Source organism: Coffea arabica, chromosome 8e (assembly GCF_036785885.1).
Source record: "Coffea arabica cultivar ET-39 chromosome 8e, Coffea Arabica ET-39 HiFi, whole genome shotgun sequence".
In the NCBI taxonomy this organism is placed as follows: Eukaryota; Viridiplantae; Streptophyta; class Magnoliopsida; order Gentianales; family Rubiaceae; genus Coffea; species Coffea arabica.
The window spans coordinates 45028068-45048312 of record NC_092324.1 but is presented as its reverse complement, the minus strand read 5'-3'; the positions used below and the strand labels follow the sequence as shown (position 1 = coordinate 45048312).

General features: G+C 35.5%; 2 protein-coding genes across 5 annotated transcripts; one reads left to right on the top strand and one right to left on the bottom strand.

Annotated features, from left to right (window-relative positions):
* The first annotated feature begins 3065 nt into the window (after positions 1-3065).
* On the top strand, positions 3066-8708 carry LOC113702743 (rhomboid-like protein 11, chloroplastic). Its single transcript, XM_027223875.2, has 7 exons — positions 3066-3550; positions 5935-6059; positions 6358-6443; positions 6604-6644; positions 6743-6909; positions 7041-7103; positions 8370-8708. The coding sequence occupies exons 1-7, from the start codon at positions 3331-3333 to the stop codon at positions 8559-8561; spliced, it is 894 nt and encodes a 297-aa protein (XP_027079676.1). The 5' UTR covers positions 3066-3330; the 3' UTR covers positions 8562-8708.
* A 560-nt stretch (positions 8709-9268) lies between these two features.
* On the bottom strand, positions 9269-19153 carry LOC113702742 (uncharacterized). 4 transcript variants are annotated; one of them, XM_027223873.2, is made up of 4 exons: positions 18935-19153; positions 17197-17351; positions 15371-16261; positions 9269-10417 (listed from the first exon to the last, which is right to left on the bottom strand). In XM_027223873.2, the coding sequence occupies exons 2-4, from the start codon at positions 17260-17262 to the stop codon at positions 9527-9529; spliced, it is 1848 nt and encodes a 615-aa protein (XP_027079674.1). In that variant the 5' UTR covers positions 17263-17351; positions 18935-19153; the 3' UTR covers positions 9269-9526. The 4 variants fall into 4 exon arrangements, with proteins under 4 accessions (XP_027079674.1, XP_027079675.1, XP_071917528.1 ...); XM_027223874.2 differs by lacking the exon at positions 18935-19153 and adding an exon at positions 16409-16507 and having other exon boundaries at positions 17197-17346; XM_072061427.1 differs by lacking the exon at positions 18935-19153 and adding an exon at positions 16463-16507 and having other exon boundaries at positions 15371-16353; positions 17197-17346.
* Between the last annotated feature and the right edge of the window lie 1092 nt (positions 19154-20245).

Here is a 20245-nt window from a genome sequence, read left to right as displayed (position 1 = left end):
CACGTTTTAAGAATGTCTCAATCATACATGGGATCTTGGAAAAGCCTCCACCCATTCATCAAAGTTAGCACAGTATCAGCCAAAAGCAGGTGAGTTGTTCGCATGCCACAATGTCGGTCAAAATCACGTGCATAAACCTCAAATCCTGCTTATCAATCATATACAACACGAAACTAATAAGTTTGCGAACGAGGAGGATGTCTAGTGTACGCTCGTTAAAACTGTTTTAAATACTATGCTATTAGATCTTTAAAAAAAGTGAGATCAACTTGAAAAAGTTTCAAAATGTAATGAGACAATGGATATGTATGTGTATGAATTTATATGATAAGTTAAATGTAAATTAGATGTATACACGAGGGTTCAGTAAATTTCTTAAAAAAAGAAAAAAAAAAAGAAGAGAAAAAGTCATCACTAATATATTAAGAAAGACAGCAATATATAGTACCCACATACAATAATACATTTGTAGCTCCATCACTAATTCAATGTGAAAACCCCAATCCTTACGTCTTTATCTTATGGTAAGACGTATGCATCACTTTACTCAAAACCTCACCCAAATCGTTAAGAAAGAAAATAAGATAATCTTCATGCATGCATGCATGATAGCTGTGATTAGTAATTAATTAGTTGTCTGATTCCTGGTTGCACCTTCCTCGATCTTCAAAACCTCACGCAAAGCATTAGAAATGGAAAAGAGAACAAATTAATCATAATGGGTGAACTTAATACTACTTTATATATACTAGTATTTAGTCTGCTTAATTATCATGCATGGTTGCATCTATGACGTAGCCACCTAGCATGATCTTCAAGATGCAGCAGTAATATTAACAGTTTAATAGCCCTCAGATCCCCGAAAGCACGTTTTTAAGCACAAAATTAGGAGATGTAGATCTTAATTAACATGCCCAAGAATTATTACATAGGATGCTAAAGTTGCTAACCCTTCTATGCTCATGTTTTGAACGTTGAATATGCACAATGATTGCTCTTCTTCTTTTTCTTCTTGTCCTTTTACTAGGAGATGTACGAGCTTCATGCTTATTTCCATGGACATACTCGAATAAAAGTGATGTCAAAATCAAAAGGAGAATAATCAATCAACTGGTATGTATGGCAACTTGTGTAAGAAAGAGATAGCGATGAAACAGAACGAAGATGCAAGGAAGCCATAAAGGAGATGCAAATCTCATTCTCTCAAGACAAGAACGCATTAGGCAGCTGTCAACAATGAACACAACACATGAAGAATGCATGATAATACTGCATTGACTTTTTCAACTTCTGCTTGTAGCCTTTCTGTCCAAATTGAGACATTCATAGTTAATTGTACTCAATTGGTTAAAAGTAGAAACTTTAAAGGACTAAATGTGTTCCTGCTGAAACATTAGGGTTGAAGTTGTTCTAACCCCCAAACACTGAGGATGAAAAGTGCATTTTCACCTTCCATAAGTATATAGCTTCTCACATCTAGAGCTTTTAACGAAACGAATCGAACAGAATACTTGACGTTTAGGTTCTATTCATATATTATATGAATAGGATTCGAGTTCGATTCGAATATTAAACGAGCTATAAGTGTTGTTCAAATTCGACTCATTTATTTATATAGATATTTGAGTTCTAATTCAAACTCACCCTATTAAACTAAACAAGTTGAATCCGAGTTCGAGTTCGACCTCAAATATGAGTTTGGAAGTAATTTAATTATATTTTCAATAAGTACATTATTTAGAATAAGTTTAATTGTATTTTAGTAAAATATACTATATATTTAATAATATTAAATATATTTATATTTGTATTTATTTATTTTATGATTATCTATGTGTTCACGAACTATTCAAATAGTAGTTCGTGAACAAATTCGTGTTAGACTAGATTATTAAACGTGCCTAATATTATGGCCCCATTTGGCAAGTGATTTTTTTGGATGTTTGTCTAAAACTTTACTGTAGCTTACTGTAGAAGTTATATAAAATTTTTTTGAAGCGTGTAAATTTTTAGATATTTTGAAGTGTATAGTTTAAAAATTTTGAAAAGTTTTTTGAGGTTACTGTAACTAAAGTTATTAAAAAACTTGTAGCAGACAAATTTGGCAAAAAACTTGCTTGCCAAACAAGGCCTATGTTCAAATTCAATTCATTTATTAAATAATCGAGTCTTTGAAAAATCGAATGTGCTGAACACAATAAATTTGCAAACGGCTCAATTCGTTGAAAGCTTACATCTAAACTTAAATTTTGAAGAATTTTACTTGTCGAAGTGATGTGAACCAAGAAAATGGGCCTGGAGGTAATGACAAGTATCCAACTAAAGGGCCGAAACACAAGCTTGGGCTATTCCAGAAAAGGCCATAGAGGTAAACTTCAAGTTTGAATTAATGTTCAGCACAAATTTACAAAATGTTAAATTCAATCCATTGGGCCACCATTCCAACTTTCCCTCTAGATAGGCAGATGTCTTGTCCTTGTTAGTATTAGAGATTATAGGATGTCAGACCTTTTCTGGTTTAAGAAGGAAATTACGCCTTGTTTGGAGGGTGATTTTCTGCAAAATTTTCTTTTATGTTTTTCGTGAACACATATTTCAATTATTTTTTTACCTCATATACATTAAATCATTACATATATTTTCCTACAAAAAGTCCTAAAAATATCAATTCAAACAAGGTTTAGTTTGCATTTTGCAACTTTTCTCCATATTGACTAGTAATGTCCGGTAATCAATTGCTGCTAGTCATTTAAGCACTTTCCATTATAAAATACTAATTTTACTTACAGAAGATATAACATTACAATTTTAGGTACTCATTTCTTGATTTTTGATATTACTCAGTAGTTGATATTTAACCCTTTTTTTTTTTTTTTTGAAGAAGAAGAGGATGAGTTATATTACATCCTATAAACATCTAACTTCTAAAGTTCAAAATTAAAAAAAAAAATGGTTCTAGTGGCATTGCTGAAGAATGAAGAAAGTGCATGAGTCAAACATAATTTCATTTCATGCAAAAGTGCATCAAATTCTTGCTCTATGTTAGGATGCATTAAAAGAAGAAAATTCACACACGTAAATTAGATGAGTTTTGCTAACCAAATAAGTAAAATTACTTCCTCAAAAGTATTCCCACACCACCATAAATACATAGATACAGAAATAGGATCTAAGCAATGTAACATGGTTCAGAAAATGTGACAGAACCCAAGAAAAGCGTTGAATCCTGGAGAGCGTTTTAGACCGAAGCTCCAAATCTGGCATCAAAAGCGCGAATTCTCTCATGTAATTGGCCGAGCGACCGAAGCAAAGCGAAAAATTGAGTAAAAAATGATGCAGCAGCAGCAGCAGCTTCTGCTCACTGCTTCACCACCACCAGTACGCAAGTTCTTGATACCCTCTTCACCAATTCCACTAACTTCCTCCAACCTGTCCATTCCTCTGCCTAAACTCTCTTTTTCTTCACGACCCTTTTGCAATCCCAGCCTCCCACTGCGTTTTACCGCCACCCCATCTCGCCTCATCTGCAAATTCGACAATAACAACTCAGGTTATCTCTCTGCTTCTCTTTCTCTGCTTTCTACTGTTTATTTGTATATGTAAGTCAGTTGTGATTGGTTGGTGTAAAGGGTTTCCTTTTTCTTGAATTGTTGTGAAAAAGTTATGAGCTTTGATCATGTAATTGAATTTGCTGAGATTGTCATAACATGTAACTTCCTTCATGGGGAAAAAAGCATGCTCTATTACTTGCTGCATAGAATTCATGTTTTCTTGTTGGTAATTGGATGAACAGATAGTTTGAGAATCAAGGTAAAAGAATGTGATTGGTGCATTGTGTTAAGTGTTGTGTTTCTGTTGGTTTTGAATGATTTGCTAGTGATTATGTATCTTAAAATTGTCATTTTTAATCAAAATGTAAACAACATATTTGTAATGTTTTTAGTGGTTCAAGAAATCGACTTTACAACTTGAATTCCTCTAGAAAGAGAAGTGGATTTCCATGCGGTGGACCTATTCAGGAAACGCAGACACTCAAAAGGAAGATGATGTATGACATTTTTAGTCAAATACGATGTTTAATAAACTGAATGTGAGGTGCCCAACCTACTCCTTTGTCTGCCCAATGTCCATCCTGGAATCCAACCGAGGAAAATGATGCGAATGGTAGCAGCTGAGAGAATTTTTTACTTAATCATGCTTCTAGTTGTTTTAGTTGGTGGAAGAGCCGAAGATAATCCACGACTTGATTGAAACATAGGCAGTGAAAATTGTTGAAGGAGATTGGGAGTTCAACTCAATGGTTAGAGAACAACTTCATGAAAAGAAGTACAAACTCCTGAGGGAAGTCATTTGAGTTAACACTGATGTGCATAATAGTAGAGACTAGTTTCAGAGAGAAGCTACCCTTGCTTCTTCTTGCATGAATGCCAAGATTTTGGACTCCACAAATCTATGGTGATTGTCCCACCAATTTCAAAGTTTATGAGTTTCTTCTATTTCATGAAGTGAAGATATTTCTGAAATTTGTGGTGCTCTTTTTCTTATTTTCCCCCCCTTTTAATTTGAAAAAGAATGTAAGAAATTAAAGCCTATATTCATTCACCTGGAATCAACAAGTTTGCTACCTAGCAGGAACAAACTACCCAGGATGACGTTCTGTATAGTTAGCAGCACAGAAGATGGCTTCTTTTGTTTAGCCAGTTATAAACAAATAGCTAGTGACCTAGTGGGGCATGCCTTAAATGAGTTTTCATGCAATAAGGGTGCTTCTTTAAACCTCTCTTTGCTGACCTAGCTAAGGAAGGCCTTGGCACATCCATAGCAGGCTATTTGAGGTCCTGACCCGAGCATTTCAAGACTTAATGTAGGCCATTAAAGGGTATCAATTCTCACAGGACACGGCATAAAACGTTACTGGGAGTTGACTTATGGAAGTTGTAACTTGCTTTGCTAAGGTCTCTGCTGATATAGATCATTGTTTATCTCAGTTTCAACTGCTCAGTTCTTTTATTGTGTTATAGTCCTAAACCCCTTGATATAGTTTGGTTCAATTTTCATTGTATGAGCATAGGCTAAATGTGAAACTTCCTACCTGCTGCACTTTAGCTTCTTTGCATACAGGTAGTGAGCTTCTTCTGTTCAACTGTTCTATTTTGATCTTACCATTTCAGAGTTGCTTTTCTTTTTTCTCCTCCACACATGTGCCTGCCTAACATTGTGCCAAGCCTATTACGCCCACTACATGCTCTTATGACACCGTAAATCTTAAAAGGAAGATAATAAAAGGGAGAGTATTTGATCATTTAGTACGGTATAACTTCTATTCATGAACTGTTAACTGTTATATTGATTTCATATAAATGGTACTTTACTAATGGGGATAGACTTCTAGTTTTGCAAGAACTAAGATTTGATATATACATATACATATACATATACACATACATACATACATACATACATACATATATATATATGGACACACATACACACACATTCTGAAATAACTCTTGGTTTACTTCATTCAGCTCTTCTGGTGTGATTTTCACTTTATTACATCACTAGAAACTTAGCTTCCATTTCATGTTAACATATTTAATTGGTCTTTTCTGCTCCCTTACCTAGTTTTGAATGTAAAAAGAAGCATCTTTCACTTTCTAACACAAGCAAGATTACTTTTCCCAAGAACAGAATATTTGAAGTTGTCATTGGAAACATCAGAGCACATTTTTCTGTGATTAGTTTGCAAAATTATCATGTTTCCTGTGCTTGTTGGTACTAATGTGGGTTCCTTTGCTCTTTTATGAGCCATTTAAATATGTCTATATACATTTTTTGTTCTTTTCTGTACTACTCATTCTAAGATTTTATTTTTTCTAAAAATGAAAAGAAACAGATAAAATATTTGAACAAATTATGTGATGCTTTTACTAGATATGGTATCACAGTTGGAACTTGGGAAGCTCGAAGGGAGGCAGAAACCAGAGAAGCGTGTGAATGGGATATTCTGGATTCTACTTCTTAATCTTGGAATATATGTTGCTGATCATGTATTTCAGGTTGTGTATAGGCTGTGTACTTGTCCTTTTGTTTACTTTGTCTGAAATATTTCACATCATGATATTGATGTGGGTTGCATTTAATTTGATATCCTTTCAGTCTCGGTTTCTGTGCAAATTCAGGAAGGAATTAACTGGTTTTATATATATATACATACACATTTCTACATTATGATTAAATAAAAATCTTATTTAGAAACCTAAGGAAAGATATCATCCTGGAATATCTATTATCTTATTAGACTATTGGCAGTACATGCTAAGATTAGTGCTAATTCAAATTTTCTTTAATTATCAGGTGCGTGCAATTAAAGCTTTGTATTTGTATCACAACTGGCCTGCTTGGTATCAATTTTTGACTGCAACATTCTGCCATTTTAATTGGTAAGAAATCTTTGCTTCTGGGGATGCATAAAAGTAGGCCAAAAGACTAATCTCTTAGTTTATATCAATGCGATTCCAGTTCAGTTTCACTCATTGAAAATACTTCTACATGTGCCTGTGGCTTTTGATATTTACAGTACTTTTTGTAATTCTTTACCAGGAAACATCTTTCAAGTAACCTGTTCTTCTTGTATATATTTGGTAAGTCAAATTTAAAGTAACCTGATGTTAGTTTAACGAAGATATTATTTGCCTCATGTTCAAGTATAAGCTATAGTTTGGATATATTTGCCACCCAGGTAAACTTGTTGAAGAGGAAGAAGGAAACTTTGGGTTATGGCTTTCATACATCATAACAGGTGCTGGAGCAAATCTTGTTTCATGGCTGGTTCTCCCAAGAAATGCTGTCTCTGTTGGAGCATCTGGTGCAGTTTTCGGACTCTTTGCAATTAGTGTCCTTGTGAAGGTGAGTATACTCTTCTGTTTCTACAGTAGGAGATCAACGAGAAAAATGAGATACTTGTGCCATAAGATGGTAGTTTCTTCTTTTTTCTTTCCCTGGAAACATGTTAACTAACTTATTTGGTTATTCTCTAGATGTCTTTGGACTGGAGGAAGATTCTTGAGGTACTTATATTGGGCCAATTTGTAATTGAAAAGGTACATAATACTCCTTTCCCCCTTAATTCAGCGAACAATTATTGTGGTGCACACTGCACATATTTTGCAGACTCAGGGAACTCTTTAACTTGCATTACATTGCATTTTATTTTCTTAACATAGCAGATTGGTCTTGCTGCTTTAAGAATAGATTACATTAATGAACCTAACCATCTCATATCCCTTTCCAAATTATAGTGAATTCAAATATTATTTCAATGGAAGTGTATGGACAGAAATTGCAAAATATATCCTCTTATTTGCAATCTTTATAACATCAGTCGTTTTCATATATTGGTCTATGATCTTTCATAGCTTGAAGTTATACCATTGTAGAGCACATACTTTACAGATTGGCAACAAATGATCTGTTTCTTAGGCAAGGCTTTGGTTGTATACATACTAAATGAGGTTAGCTTCAGAGTGTTTGGCTCCAGAGCCAGTTTCTGTCAACAAAGGATCTGTTTCTTAAGGAAGGCTTTGGTGATATACCTAATAAATGAGATTGGCTTCAAATTATCATGGATGCAAATTCAATTTCTGTCATCATTTGTTTTATCATAGCTGATTATTAAGTATTACTTAGCATTTGCCACATTTACTACTGATCACAAATTTTGAGAGTACAATTTTTGTGGTAGATAGTGTCAATGTTCCAGTTTGTCTTTTGAGTGCATACACACAAGTTTGTTAGCAACCAAATATGCATGCACGTCAGGTCCATGTACTTGCTTGAGGAGAAGATTTTTTTTTTTTTTTGGTTGCGAACTGTCCTGCTCATTGACAGCAAACTGCCTAATCAGATAAAAGATGCTATTTCAATATGGTTGCTCAGCTGGGTTATATCAGATAAAACCTAGAGAGACGGTGAATTTTTCACATGCAATAACCATCTGGTTGCTTGGCTGTCATGAACTTAGCTATCACACCATCCTTATTGATTGTTCTACCCAGTCATCAACTTGTGCTCTACATGGTATTTTCTCAACCAAATAGAGAGAATGAAACATGAGGACAGATGCAGGTGATGAAAACTGGCAAAACCAAAAATACCAGCAATGTACAAAAGTTGCAAAGGGAGAATAATAAACTGAAATTGTTTATTGATTGAAAGGGGGCATTATAGAAGTTTATTAACAGTTTGGCAAATTGAAGTGAAATTGAGCAAAATATTAAACTTCTTTGTCCTTTCAATTAGCAAAATGTGCAAATTGGAATGTTTTGTGCAGATACTATGTTCAAGTTTCTTTGAATGTGTAACACCAGGTGATGGAAGCAGCACAAGCTTCAACAGGGTTAGCGGGTGGTTTTCGAGGAGGCTTTGCCTTACAGAATGTCAATCACATAGCACATCTCTCTGGTGCCCTATTTGGTGTAGCTCTGATATGGCTTCTCAGCAGATTTCCCTCACAACCATCAAATACGAGTACCTCAAACATGCAGAGGAGAAAAGACTGACTGATATTAAACAATCTAGCTTTTAGAAGTTTGATTGATGCCTTTGTGTGTCAATCAAAATTTCACCCTGTATTTGTAAGTAGACTGAAACAGAAATCAACACGATTAAGGTTTAAGCAATTACCTAGCAATGTTCTGGGTTAAGCATTTCTTCTCTATTGCCAATCTACTTCACAAGAACATCAAGGGTGAAAAGAAAAAAAGAAGAAGAAGAAGAGTGCCAATGATGTTTCAGTCTGAATTTGGGACTTACTGTCAAACGCTGGTTGCTGCAGCTGCAAGTAGTGGCACGTATGGGACTGTTTTTGTTTTTTGAAAGTTATTGCATGCCTGTTGCTGTGTCATATGGTCTAATATTAACCTTTGCCAACGACAATATTTGGCTCCTAATTTGCTTTAATTGGTGGAACATTAAAATTGATATCTGAATTGAAGCTTGTACAGTTGTACTCATGGCAGATGCAACTATGCATATTCTTGTTTATTGGACACAAAATTCTTCCATTTACCATTAAATTTCCAAGAGGGAACTCATAAACCCCTTTTTAAAGTGAGACGTGTCCTTTCTACTTCTCTTCTGTTCTGGAGGGAGATAGAAACCCCGGGGCTGTTTGGTGCAGGGTTTAGCTTGGCCAATTACATATGCCTGCAGCTTTCCGGGTAGTAGAGATATAAAATTTAAACAAAGAGCAAGTCTAATTTCTGCATTAGCTGGAATATTAGAGCAGCCTTGTAATATGCACGGGTAAACTTTTGTCAATTCTATACAGCCATGTAGCAGATCAATATGATGAACAAAAGATTGATCTACAAGATAAGTAAAACCTTAGAAAAGCTGTACAGGAAGCTTGGGATTTTATACATAGTCCCTTGTCTATGTACCACAGCTTGTCGTTGAGATCAGTTGCCATTCTCATCAGTTCTTCCACTGTTTAGGTGTAAGCTCATTGCACTTCCCCTTCAATTCAGTTCAAGAACCCCACTGTACAGGAGTGTGGCAGCTGACCAGCGATATAAAGCTGCCTTTGATATTGCCTCGGGCAAACAAATGGACTTCTTGGTCCAAACCTACAAGCAAGATACATGGATCTGGTAGCAGTGCATAGGGTCTCAGAGGAAAGTTCAGCTTCTCCTAAAACTGCCCGGCCTTTTTTAGTTGCAGCAGCTAAGCTCTTATGATCATTCACAAGCTCACCTGGGATCTGTAGCAGCTTGGGACGTGAAAAATCAACTGCATCCTTCTGATAAATTTTCTCTAAGCTTTGCACTGCTGTCTCATTGTCCGTATCTAGCTGGTAATTCACGCTTTGCTTTTCTATGGAGTCCATTATCCGATTTGCCTCTTTACTTAGTCCAGCGGCACGCCAGGCCTCTGCAATTAGCAGAAAGGTTGTTTTCTGAGGCAGAATATTGAACTCCTTCATGAATTTGATAATTTCTTCTGCTTTCCATGGCTTTTTTGCTTCAGCATAGCCTGAAATTAGGGTTTCAAAAGTCCTCAAATTTGGAGATATACCGCAGTTACACATCTTTTGGAAAACCCTCATTGCACATTCCATTGAACCGGCACTGCACCATCCACTAATGACAGTGGTGAAGATCACTACATTTGGGCGAATACCAGAATCAACCATGGTATTCAGAAGTTCATCTGCCTTTTCTGGTTCCAGTGCACGCACAAAACCTTTAGCAAGAATACTGTATGCATGGACATCAGGTTCAATACCAGCTTTTATCATATCGTCAAAGATTTCCCTGCACTTTACCATATATCCTGCGGCACTCCAGGCATTCATGAGGGTGCTAAAAGTTATCACATCTGGTTTGATACCACATTCTTCCATCAAGGAGAGAACCTATCAAATAAGTTTCAACTATTGTCAGCATTTTGCTCCTGTCAACAGGTATCTTGGGAGGAAAACATCTAGTCACACTATTATGAGTGACCAACTAGTATTTATAGGAGTACAAACCTAACAGACTATTTACAAGAATACCCTTACTAATTTATTATCTATAAGAATACTAATATTCTCCTAACACTCCCCCTCAAGTTGGAGCATATATATCATAAGCACCCAACTTGTTACAAATATATTTCACCCTAGAGCCCCCTAAACTCTTAGTAAATACATCAGCCAATTGATCTACAGACGGTACATGAGATGTCTTGATGACCCCGTCAAGCAATTTCTCTCGAATGAAATGACAATCAACTTCAATATGTTTTGTCCTTTCATGAAACACTGGATTAGACGCAATATGAACAGCCGCCTGATTATCACACACTAAATTCATAGGCTGTTTATGTTCAAACCCAAGTTCCAGTAACATGCTCTTCACCCAAACCAACTCACACACAGTGTGAGCCATAGCGCGGTATTCAGATTCTGCACTTGATCTGGATACAACTGTTTGCTTCTTACTCTTCCACGACACTAAATTACCACCAACAAACACACAATATCCTGTAGTCGATCTTCGATCTGAGGCAGAACCAGCCCAATCTGCATCACTATATCCTTCAATATCATTGTGTCCATGATTTTGATACAGCAACCCTTTTCCAGGAGCATTTTTAAGATACCTGAGAATCCGTATAACAGCATCCCAATGACTAGTACGAGGGGTATCAAGAAATTGACTCACAACACTCACTGCAAACGAAATGTCAGGTCTCGTTACAGTGAGATAATTTAATTTACCCACAAGTCTTCGATATTGCTTAGGATCATCAAGTAATGCACCTTGATCTCCTGCTAATTTCACATTGGGATCCATAGGAGTATCCACAGGTCGGCAACCTAACATCCCAACTTCACTCAACATATCGAGTACATATTTTCTTTGACATAAATAAATCCCATATTTAGACCGAGCTACCTCAATACCCAGAAAATACTGTAGATGACCTAAATCCTTTGTCTGAAAGTTTGCCTGCAGATTGGATTTAAGTTTCTGAATCCCCACAACATCATCACCTGTAATCACAATGTCATCCACATAAACAACTAATAAAATTTTACCAGCATTAGAATGCCGATAAAATACAGAGTGATCTACTCCACATCTTGTCAGACCGAACTCCATGACAACACTACTAAACCGGCCAAACCAAGCCCTCGGGGACTGTTTCAATCCATATAAGGATTTTTTCAAACGACAAACCAACCGCGGATTCTCCCCCTGAACAACAAATCCAGGAGGTTGTTCCATATATACCTCTTCTTCCAAATCTCCATGCAGAAATGCATTTTTCACATCCAACTGATGCAATGGCCAATTATAAGTTGCTGCCAAAGAGATAAGAAGACGGACAGAGGTAATCTTTGCAACAGGAGAAAATGTTTCTAAATAGTCTACTCCATACACCTGAGTAAATCCTCTAGCTACCAACCGAGCCTTCAATCTATCAATAGAACCATTAGGCTGCACTTTTATAGTGTACACCCATTTACAACCAACAACAGGCTTACCTGAAGGACGAGGGACAAGATCCCAAGTACCATTTTGTTCCAAAGCAGACATCTCTTCTTGCATAGCTAATCTCCAACCAGGATGATTAAGAGCATAGGTAATAGACTTAGGAATAGAGATAGAATCAAGAGAAGCAACAAAAGAAGAATATGACATAGAGAGACGAGAATAAGAAACAAAATTAGAAATAGGATGGGAAGTACAATGTCTCTTACCTTTGCGTAAAGCAATAGGAAGATCTAACTCAGAGGAGGGCGTCATACCTGGATTTGAAGATTGAGAGTTAATTGGTGAAGTGCGTGGCATATCAGGAACTTTCTCAACCATGGAACGACGAGAGTAAACTTGAAGATGAGGACGAGATAATCGAGCTATGGAATCTGGTGGACTAGACAACTCAGGTAATAAAGGGGAAGGGACTGGTAAAACAGGAGAGGAAAAAGAGGGACACTGGTCTAATTCACAAGACATACTTTGCTTGATAAAATACGGAGTGGATTCAAAGAAAGTAACATCAGCACAAGTAAAAAATCGATTTAAAACTGGACTGTAACATCTATACCCTTTTTGCGCTCGTGTATATCCTAAGAAAATACACTTAATAGCACGAGAATCTAATTTATCCACCCCGGGAGCAAGCTGATGAACAAAGCACACACATCCAAAAATACGAGGAGGCAATTTAAACACAGATTCATGAGGAAAAAGAATGGAGTGAGGTAATTGACCTCCAAGAATATTAGATGGCATGCGATTAATTAAATAACATGCAGTTAGAATTGCATCACTCCAAAATTGTTTGGGCACATTCATGTGCAACAATAGTGTTCGAGCAATTTCGATTAAATGCCCAATTTTTCTTTCAGCAACTCCATTCTGTTGTGGAGTGTGAGGACAAGAGGACTGATGAATAATACCAGACTTAGTCATAAAGGTATTAAAAGGAGTGGAAAAATATTCTTTCGCATTATCACTGCGAAGTATACGTACAGGCACACCAAATTGATTCTTTATTTCTGTAACAAATGCACAAAAAATGGAATATAATTCTGAACGATCTTTCATTAAATAAAGCCATGTAACTCTGGAAAAATCATCAACAAAGACTACAAAATATTTAAAACCTAACTTTGAAGTGACTCGACTAGGACCCCAAACATCAGAATGAACTAACAAAAAAGGTTCAGAAACCCGTTTATTGACTCTAGGAGCAAAAGAAACACGATGATGCTTTCCTAACTGACAAGACTCACATTCTAACGAAAATAATTGATTCAAAGTAGGAACCAACTTTTTCAAATTTTGTAAAGACGGATGACCTAAACGACAGTGAATTTCAAGAGGAGAAACAGTAGCAGGACATGCTATCGGACCATTGAAGTTGAGAAAATAAAGACCATTATGCTCATGCCCTCCACCAATCATCCTCTTTGTCTTCAAATCCTGAATGACAACAGAATCAGGAGAAAAAGTAACTGTACACTGTAGAAATTTAGTGAGCTTACTAACAGACATTAGATTAAATGGCAAATTGGGTACGTAAAGAACAGAAGATAGCGGAAGTGATGGATTAATTTCTACAGTGCCTAGTCCTTTAACTTTAGTAGTAGATCCATCAGCTAAAGTAACATGAGGAAAGGGAGTTGACTCTTGAAAATTAGAAAAAATTTTAGAGGTACCTGACATATGATCAGTAGCCCCGGAATCAATAATCCATGGGTCATTACCTTTTTGTGCTAAAGAAGCAGAGGGAAGAGATGCGTGATTTGTAGCTTGGTACTGTAGGAATTTAACATAATCTTCCTCAGATATAGTAACAGTTTTCTGGGACCCATGTGTTGAAGAACTTGATTCAACTTGGTCAGTGATAACCGTATTAACAAACCTTTCAACCATAGCGAATAGCACGTCAAACGAAAGAACGGGTCAAAACTTGAGACAAACGCGTGAACAGTAACGCATGAACAGTAACTACGTGAACAGTATCGGCGTGAACAGTGCCGTGAACAGTATATGTGAACAGTGCCGCTATGAACAGTGCGGCGTGAACAGTGATTTGCTAGATGTTTTACCCTAACCCTAGGACTTTTGCTCTGATACCATGTCAACAGGTATCTTGGGAGGAAAACATCTAGTCACACTATTATGAGTGACCAACTAGTATTTATAGGAGTACAAACCTAACAGACTATTTACAAGAATACCCTTACTAATTTATTATCTATAAGAATACTAATATTCTCCTAACAGCTCCCAATGAACAAAATACAGCTATATTCATTTTTATGCTGTTAAATCAGATATTTTATACCGAAATCAAATTCCAGCAGTTAAATTGTATTTGTAAGCAAGCAGATAATGAGAAAACCTATCCAACTTACAGTTATATTCATATTCTACTGTGTTGAATAAGATACCTTGTTTCATATAAATCACATTCCAGCAGTTACATTTTTACTTTGCAGTGAGAGAAAACATACTTGTAGATCCCAGCATTACCTCAGAAACTACAAAGACTTTTTATGCCATTTCAATGTGTGTGATTTTTTCAAACACCATGTTAACAAGATTAAAATACATGGAAAATACAAAATCCTTACAACCTGTAATCACCTATGTGAGACTCTTGTTCTTGGGTTTTCCCCATCTCAAATCCACTCCCCTTGTCATCAACTACATGCTTGAAGACTTGATTTTTTTCTGTTCTAAAATGTGAATTAACACTCCAATGAGAAAATTTGAATTATCCCCATCGGTCAAGCTCCCATTTACAGCAAGTAGTACTTACTGCACACAACCAATGTAAATCTTTTATTTATTTAAATTATGCTAACTGATCTACATCGTAAAACAAATGAGTGAGCACTGACATCATCATGCAAAGAAAAGTAGCTGCTTTCCTTTCACTTGAGTAAGTTGCTTCTGCATTTAACGCTGCTTTTGATCAAATGGTTCCAATTTCATTGTCTATGCATACAACTCTGGCAACGGTTCTACATTTATGACACATATGCACCACAATATTATGAGAATGGTGAAGTACCACTTGATAGGCAATTCTCAGGCTAATTTGTCTTTAGGGAAGATATCCACTTAAAAAACACATGCAGCTTGTAAATTTGATTATCATCATTCAATCATTAAATCAGATACTGTGACATTGTTTTGCTTTCTTACCAAGCACCCAAAAAACTGTTTCATGCATGGTATATTAGGTGATGAATCATTTGATAAATTGGAGAGAGAGAGAGAGAGATGGATTATTTATTAGACATGAAAAACAATTACTGAAGAAATGAATATCGATCTAAAATGTTACAAGTTAAACGAACCTCGTCAACACCATCTCTGTCTGACAATTTCAGGAATCCTTTGATCAGGGAATTGAAAACAACAAGATTGGGATGCACTCCAAGATCCACCATTCTGTATGCAAACCTTAAGGCATCCCTTACTTTGCCTTCTTTGTAGTACCCAGCTATGATGATGCCACAGGTTCTTTCATTTGGATGCACTTCATTCTTCTGCATCTCAAGTATCAAACATTCAGCCTTTTCCGGTTGGCCATTTTGAGCATACGCTGTTGCAATGGTGTTGTAAGTTACAGCATCAGGTCGCAAACCAGAAGTTACCATCTTAGAAATCACGTTCCAAGCCTCTTTCAAGTTCTTTCTATTACACCATGCCCTAATGAGTACATTGTAGGTCCTCAAATTGGGCTTTATGCTTTCCTCAGACATCAACTCAAGTACCTTCAAAGATTCTTCAGGCTTCCCAATGAGCCCATATCCTTTAATCAAAGTGTTGAAAGTGCTAGTTGTGGGTTTCATCCCACTCTCCTTCATCTTCAACAAAGTTTCCATGGCTTCCTCCATATTGCCAGATTCAGCAAATGCATTGACAACAGCATTGTAAAAAACTGAATCTGCCTTCATTCCATTTTCTTGCACATGAGAGATGATTGAATGTATGTGGTTGAAGCGCTTCTGGACAGTCAGTGCAGCTAATAAGGTTGTATATGTCACTAGAGATGGTTTATGCCCTCCTTCAATTAAATTGTTGAAAATAGATTGAGCTTCCTGAGGCTTCCCTCTTTCCAAAAGTATGTTCATTAGTTTTGTTCTAGACTGAACTGTTCGACAAATATTGCCACTCATGCAAAATGTACAGAGAGTTGACTCTGGTATTGGATGTAACTGAATCATATTATCTATAGATTTCTCCTGGAAAATAGAACAAGTAGTCAGTACCTGAATGTCAAATATCTATAAGCTTAATGTCCACAGAAGTGATTGCGGTCAACCTTGTGCAACTTCTGGAAAATTAAGAAATGACACATGTTAGATTAATTATGATATGCACATCTTAACTGTTTTTTGTTATTGCGATTCTTTATATGAAAGCTTTGCTTCACCAAAGAACACCTTGGAAGCATCCACATAAGCATAGGTTCCAATTTGTGATTCCACCTATGATCAAGAATACAGCATCTATTTTAAACAAATTCAATTCTACAGTAAGTAATGATGCCTTATATTATCTTCTCAAAGTGTACTAGAGATTGTTCTCCTGTTTGCTAAGTAATCACTTTTAGTTTTGCAGAATAGAGCAATTCCATGTCTACTTAACAAGACTAGTTGTTTACTAAGTCAACTGGAGATTTCAATTAACTAGACATTATTGCATCTTGTCCACTCTGTATGCTATATGACAGGACAGTGGCATGGTATACTCTCCAATGCTAAACTTAAAGAGGAATCTACAATGTACTTAATAGGACAAAGACATTGTGTATATTAGCATGAAATTTGCAGTAAAGACATATCTTTGAAGAAAACTCTCATGGAAAATATAACTACTGTAATATAGTATTCAAACTTGGTTAGTGAAACACAAAAGACAAAGAGGTTGATGCCTGGATTATAAGATAGTTTGAGAACAATGAATTTAGATAGATGCCTCACATTCCCTTGGTATAAATGTCTAAAGAAATATAAAGAATCTTGCCTTTTGGTTTTTCATGAGACAATTTTTATGACTGTAGAGAAACCTATGATTTGAAAGCATTATGTGCTAATAATAAAATTTACTTTTTTATTTTAGAACTTTTTGCAAATTCCAAAGCTCAGCAGAAGTTATAGAGTAGATTGCATTGTACCTCTATAGGTACTTGTTGTGCCAATTCCTTTTTGATAACTTTAGAACGCCCTTGAGTTTCTTTCATTGTATCAGAGTGAGTCCTCTATTCAAAAAATTCCACCATTTGTACTTCTGAACCAGTATAATATCAAAATTTGAATCTCTTTCCCACTTCTGCACATTAACCAACAAAAACATGAAGCTGATTCAGTTAGTTCTTAGGAAACCTGCCAACCAATTTAATATTGAGTGAAGGAAAACTATGCCATCTAAATAAACACTGGTTGAACAGGTGCACAAATAGGAAGCGAATCCAAATAATGCTAGGCATGTTTATACGTGCAAGTAAAATGAAAGCAATTAGAGGTTAAACAAAATTAAGAAAAAGGTTAACAAGACAGAATCACACACCACTGTTTCACCCTAGTAACAAGAAAAAAAAAATAAAGACAAGAAAGCAGACAATTAAATTCTAATTTGCCTAAATAATTAGTTAAAGCTGATCCATGATTGCTGCCGAGCAAATAAGTGGATACCCAAAGTACAAGAATATTTTAACACTAAAGCACATAAAAATATCAGATGGAGGACTGCAGTCAAGATGGAGCAGCATAAGAGCATGAGTGTAGAAAGGGTTTTCTCACAACCTGAATTAACCAGTAACAAACTGAACACTGATATTAACTAACTGATCCTAGTTACAAACAAACTGAGCTACCTTGATTAAGTTTTGCACATATCAATCTACTTGAAATTGCATAAAAAAGGGGTAACGTTTCAACAGGAAAAGTACTAGCAACACTAAATCCTGGCAATGTAAATGTTTACCTCCAACACTCAAATCCATCGAACAACATGTGCATAATTAAAACCGCCAGTAACAAGACTCATCCAATCAATATGCATTTTTTCGTGAGGAAATTAAATTTGAACAGGTGTCCAACCGTCTGAGATAAATTTCACCAAGAACGCAAGGATATTTCTACTGTAGCACCTTTTGTGATGTGATGTATGTGAGATAAAAAGGTAATTGGGAAGATAAAAAGGTGTATTGGAAATTGTAATGATGATGTAAGCAAATAAAATTGGGGAAATAATCCTCAATCCAAACAAACCCCATGTCTTTATAGCATCCAAAAGAGACAGTAAACCAAGGCCTCTCCACCCAAATGCATGATAATCAATTTGTTCACCGTGAGAATACTTTGGTTGCCAAAATCATGGAAAAGGCCTGATTTGCTGGAAAGCATATTGTTCTTATGCTGCTAAGATATTTACTTTTTACACCACAAAGATAAAATTAGTACATTTCTTAGTTCTTACTAAAGTGGAAAAACATATTTTCCATATTCTCTATCAATCTATCCCTCAATCTCCACCCCCATGGTTCTGGATTATTAATGAAAAAGTTCACATCTCCGACCAAAAAGGGAAATTTGCCCCTTTATGCAGTAAATACAAACATCAAGAACACCTTAAAGAACAGAAACATGAACAAAATCCTAAGCTATTTCTCAAGCATTTCTCAAGTTCAAGAAATCCCTCGAAAATAAAGCTAAACAAAGCACACATAGACCAAGAAATCAAGAACCCATCAACTCATTAGGCCCCTGATCACCAATTTCAAGACAAAGGTTGAAACTTTCTGCTGCAATTTCATCCTAGCATTACAATACAAGCAAAGCGAAACTTTCTCAAGTCTTGGATAATTAAACCTAATAATCAAAGAGAAAAATGAGCATCTTAAAAGAGTTTACCAGCAATGGCTGAATGCTTAGCCCTGCTGTTCTTGCAGAGCAAAGAGAAGAAGAATTGGGCAAGAAAGCAATTTTCTCTTGCATGTAAGTGTTGAGACTGACACCGGGCAAGAATTCAGCACATATGGGGTCAGGTGGCGACATCTTTGGAAATCTTATCCACTTATTTTCATTGGATTGTTTGGCTTTTATTATTACTTTTTTCTCTAGTGGACGGGGATAAGGGGAGAAGTGGGGAGGTCGACTCGAGTGAGGCTGGAAAATAATTTGGATATATAAAATTTTCAAAATAATTTATTGTGGTTTTATGATGTGCCAACAAAGAAGGATATAATTTGGTGGTATTTAAATATACCAAAAAAAATGCACTTATGAAATTTAGAAAAATAATATTTGCACTCTATTTTTTATTATTTACATTTCCATTCTTTGTTTTATCACTTTTTGACTATCATTTTAATCATATAATTTTCATTTATTATCATTTTAATCATATCATTTTTATTTATCAGACTTTGTGATTAACAAAAATGGGAATGCAAATAATATTTTCCTAGATTTAAAGTATTATTCAATACTAGCTCGTTTTAAACTTATGCCACATAATTTCTAACAAGATGCAAAAAGCTCTGTTTGTGAGTGCATAATTAATATTAGTCTCCAATACATGAGTTGATTTGTACTTTTTTTAATAGTAATTAATTATATAAATTCAAGCCGAAACCCAATTATTTAAAGGGATAAAATACCTCAACTAAAGAAGTAAAAGCGCTTGAAAATGTTGGCTCAATTATTAGATAGATCTTTTTAAAAAAAAAAAAAAAATCTATAAACGGTTCATAACATTATGATTTGAACTAGAAAGAAAATTGGGTTCATAATATTATGATTAGCGGATGATGATTAAGCGAAAGATTGAATTGGCATTTTGTGTTTTAAGTTTTGATCTTTTTTTTAATATTTTCTTGGTAGTATTGCTTAAACTAAATTTCTCTGTTAATGGGTTGAATTGATTTTGAATTTTTTCTTACTATATTTATTTTGGAAAAATGTGCAGAATGAAAATTATTCTTATACAAAATTTTGCCTTTTGACATCTATCTTCTTGGGTTTGTTTAAAGAGGTTTCGAGTGTTTCTTTTTTTTTTTTTTAAAAAATAAAGTTAAATAGAAAAATGCTTAAATGTAATACTCCCTCCGTCCCAAAAAATTTGTCATGTTTGTCACTTTTTCTTGTTTCAAATTAATTGTCATCTTAGATAAGTGAAGCCACTTCTTTCAATGAAATTTTTTCTTACCCTTTATGTGGCCT

Excerpts from the sequence above, each read along its gene's own strand:
- LOC113702742 (XM_027223873.2), bottom strand. The coding sequence starts at position 17,262 with ATGAAAGAAACTCAAGGGCGTTCTAAAGTTATCAAAAAGGAATTGGCA. Across the intron at positions 16,262-17,196 it reads CACAACAAGTACCTATAGAG|GAGAAATCTATAGATAATAT; the intron begins GTACAATGCAAT and ends TCTATTTTCCAG. Across the intron at positions 10,418-15,370 it reads ACAGAGATGGTGTTGACGAG|GTTCTCTCCTTGATGGAAGA; the intron begins GTTCGTTTAACT and ends CTTATTTGATAG.
- LOC113702743 (XM_027223875.2), top strand. The coding sequence starts at position 3,331 with ATGATGCAGCAGCAGCAGCAGCTTCTGCTCACTGCTTCACCACCACCA. Across the intron at positions 6,060-6,357 it reads TTGCTGATCATGTATTTCAG|GTGCGTGCAATTAAAGCTTT; the intron begins GTTGTGTATAGG and ends TTTAATTATCAG. Across the intron at positions 7,104-8,369 it reads GCCAATTTGTAATTGAAAAG|GTGATGGAAGCAGCACAAGC; the intron begins GTACATAATACT and ends GTGTAACACCAG.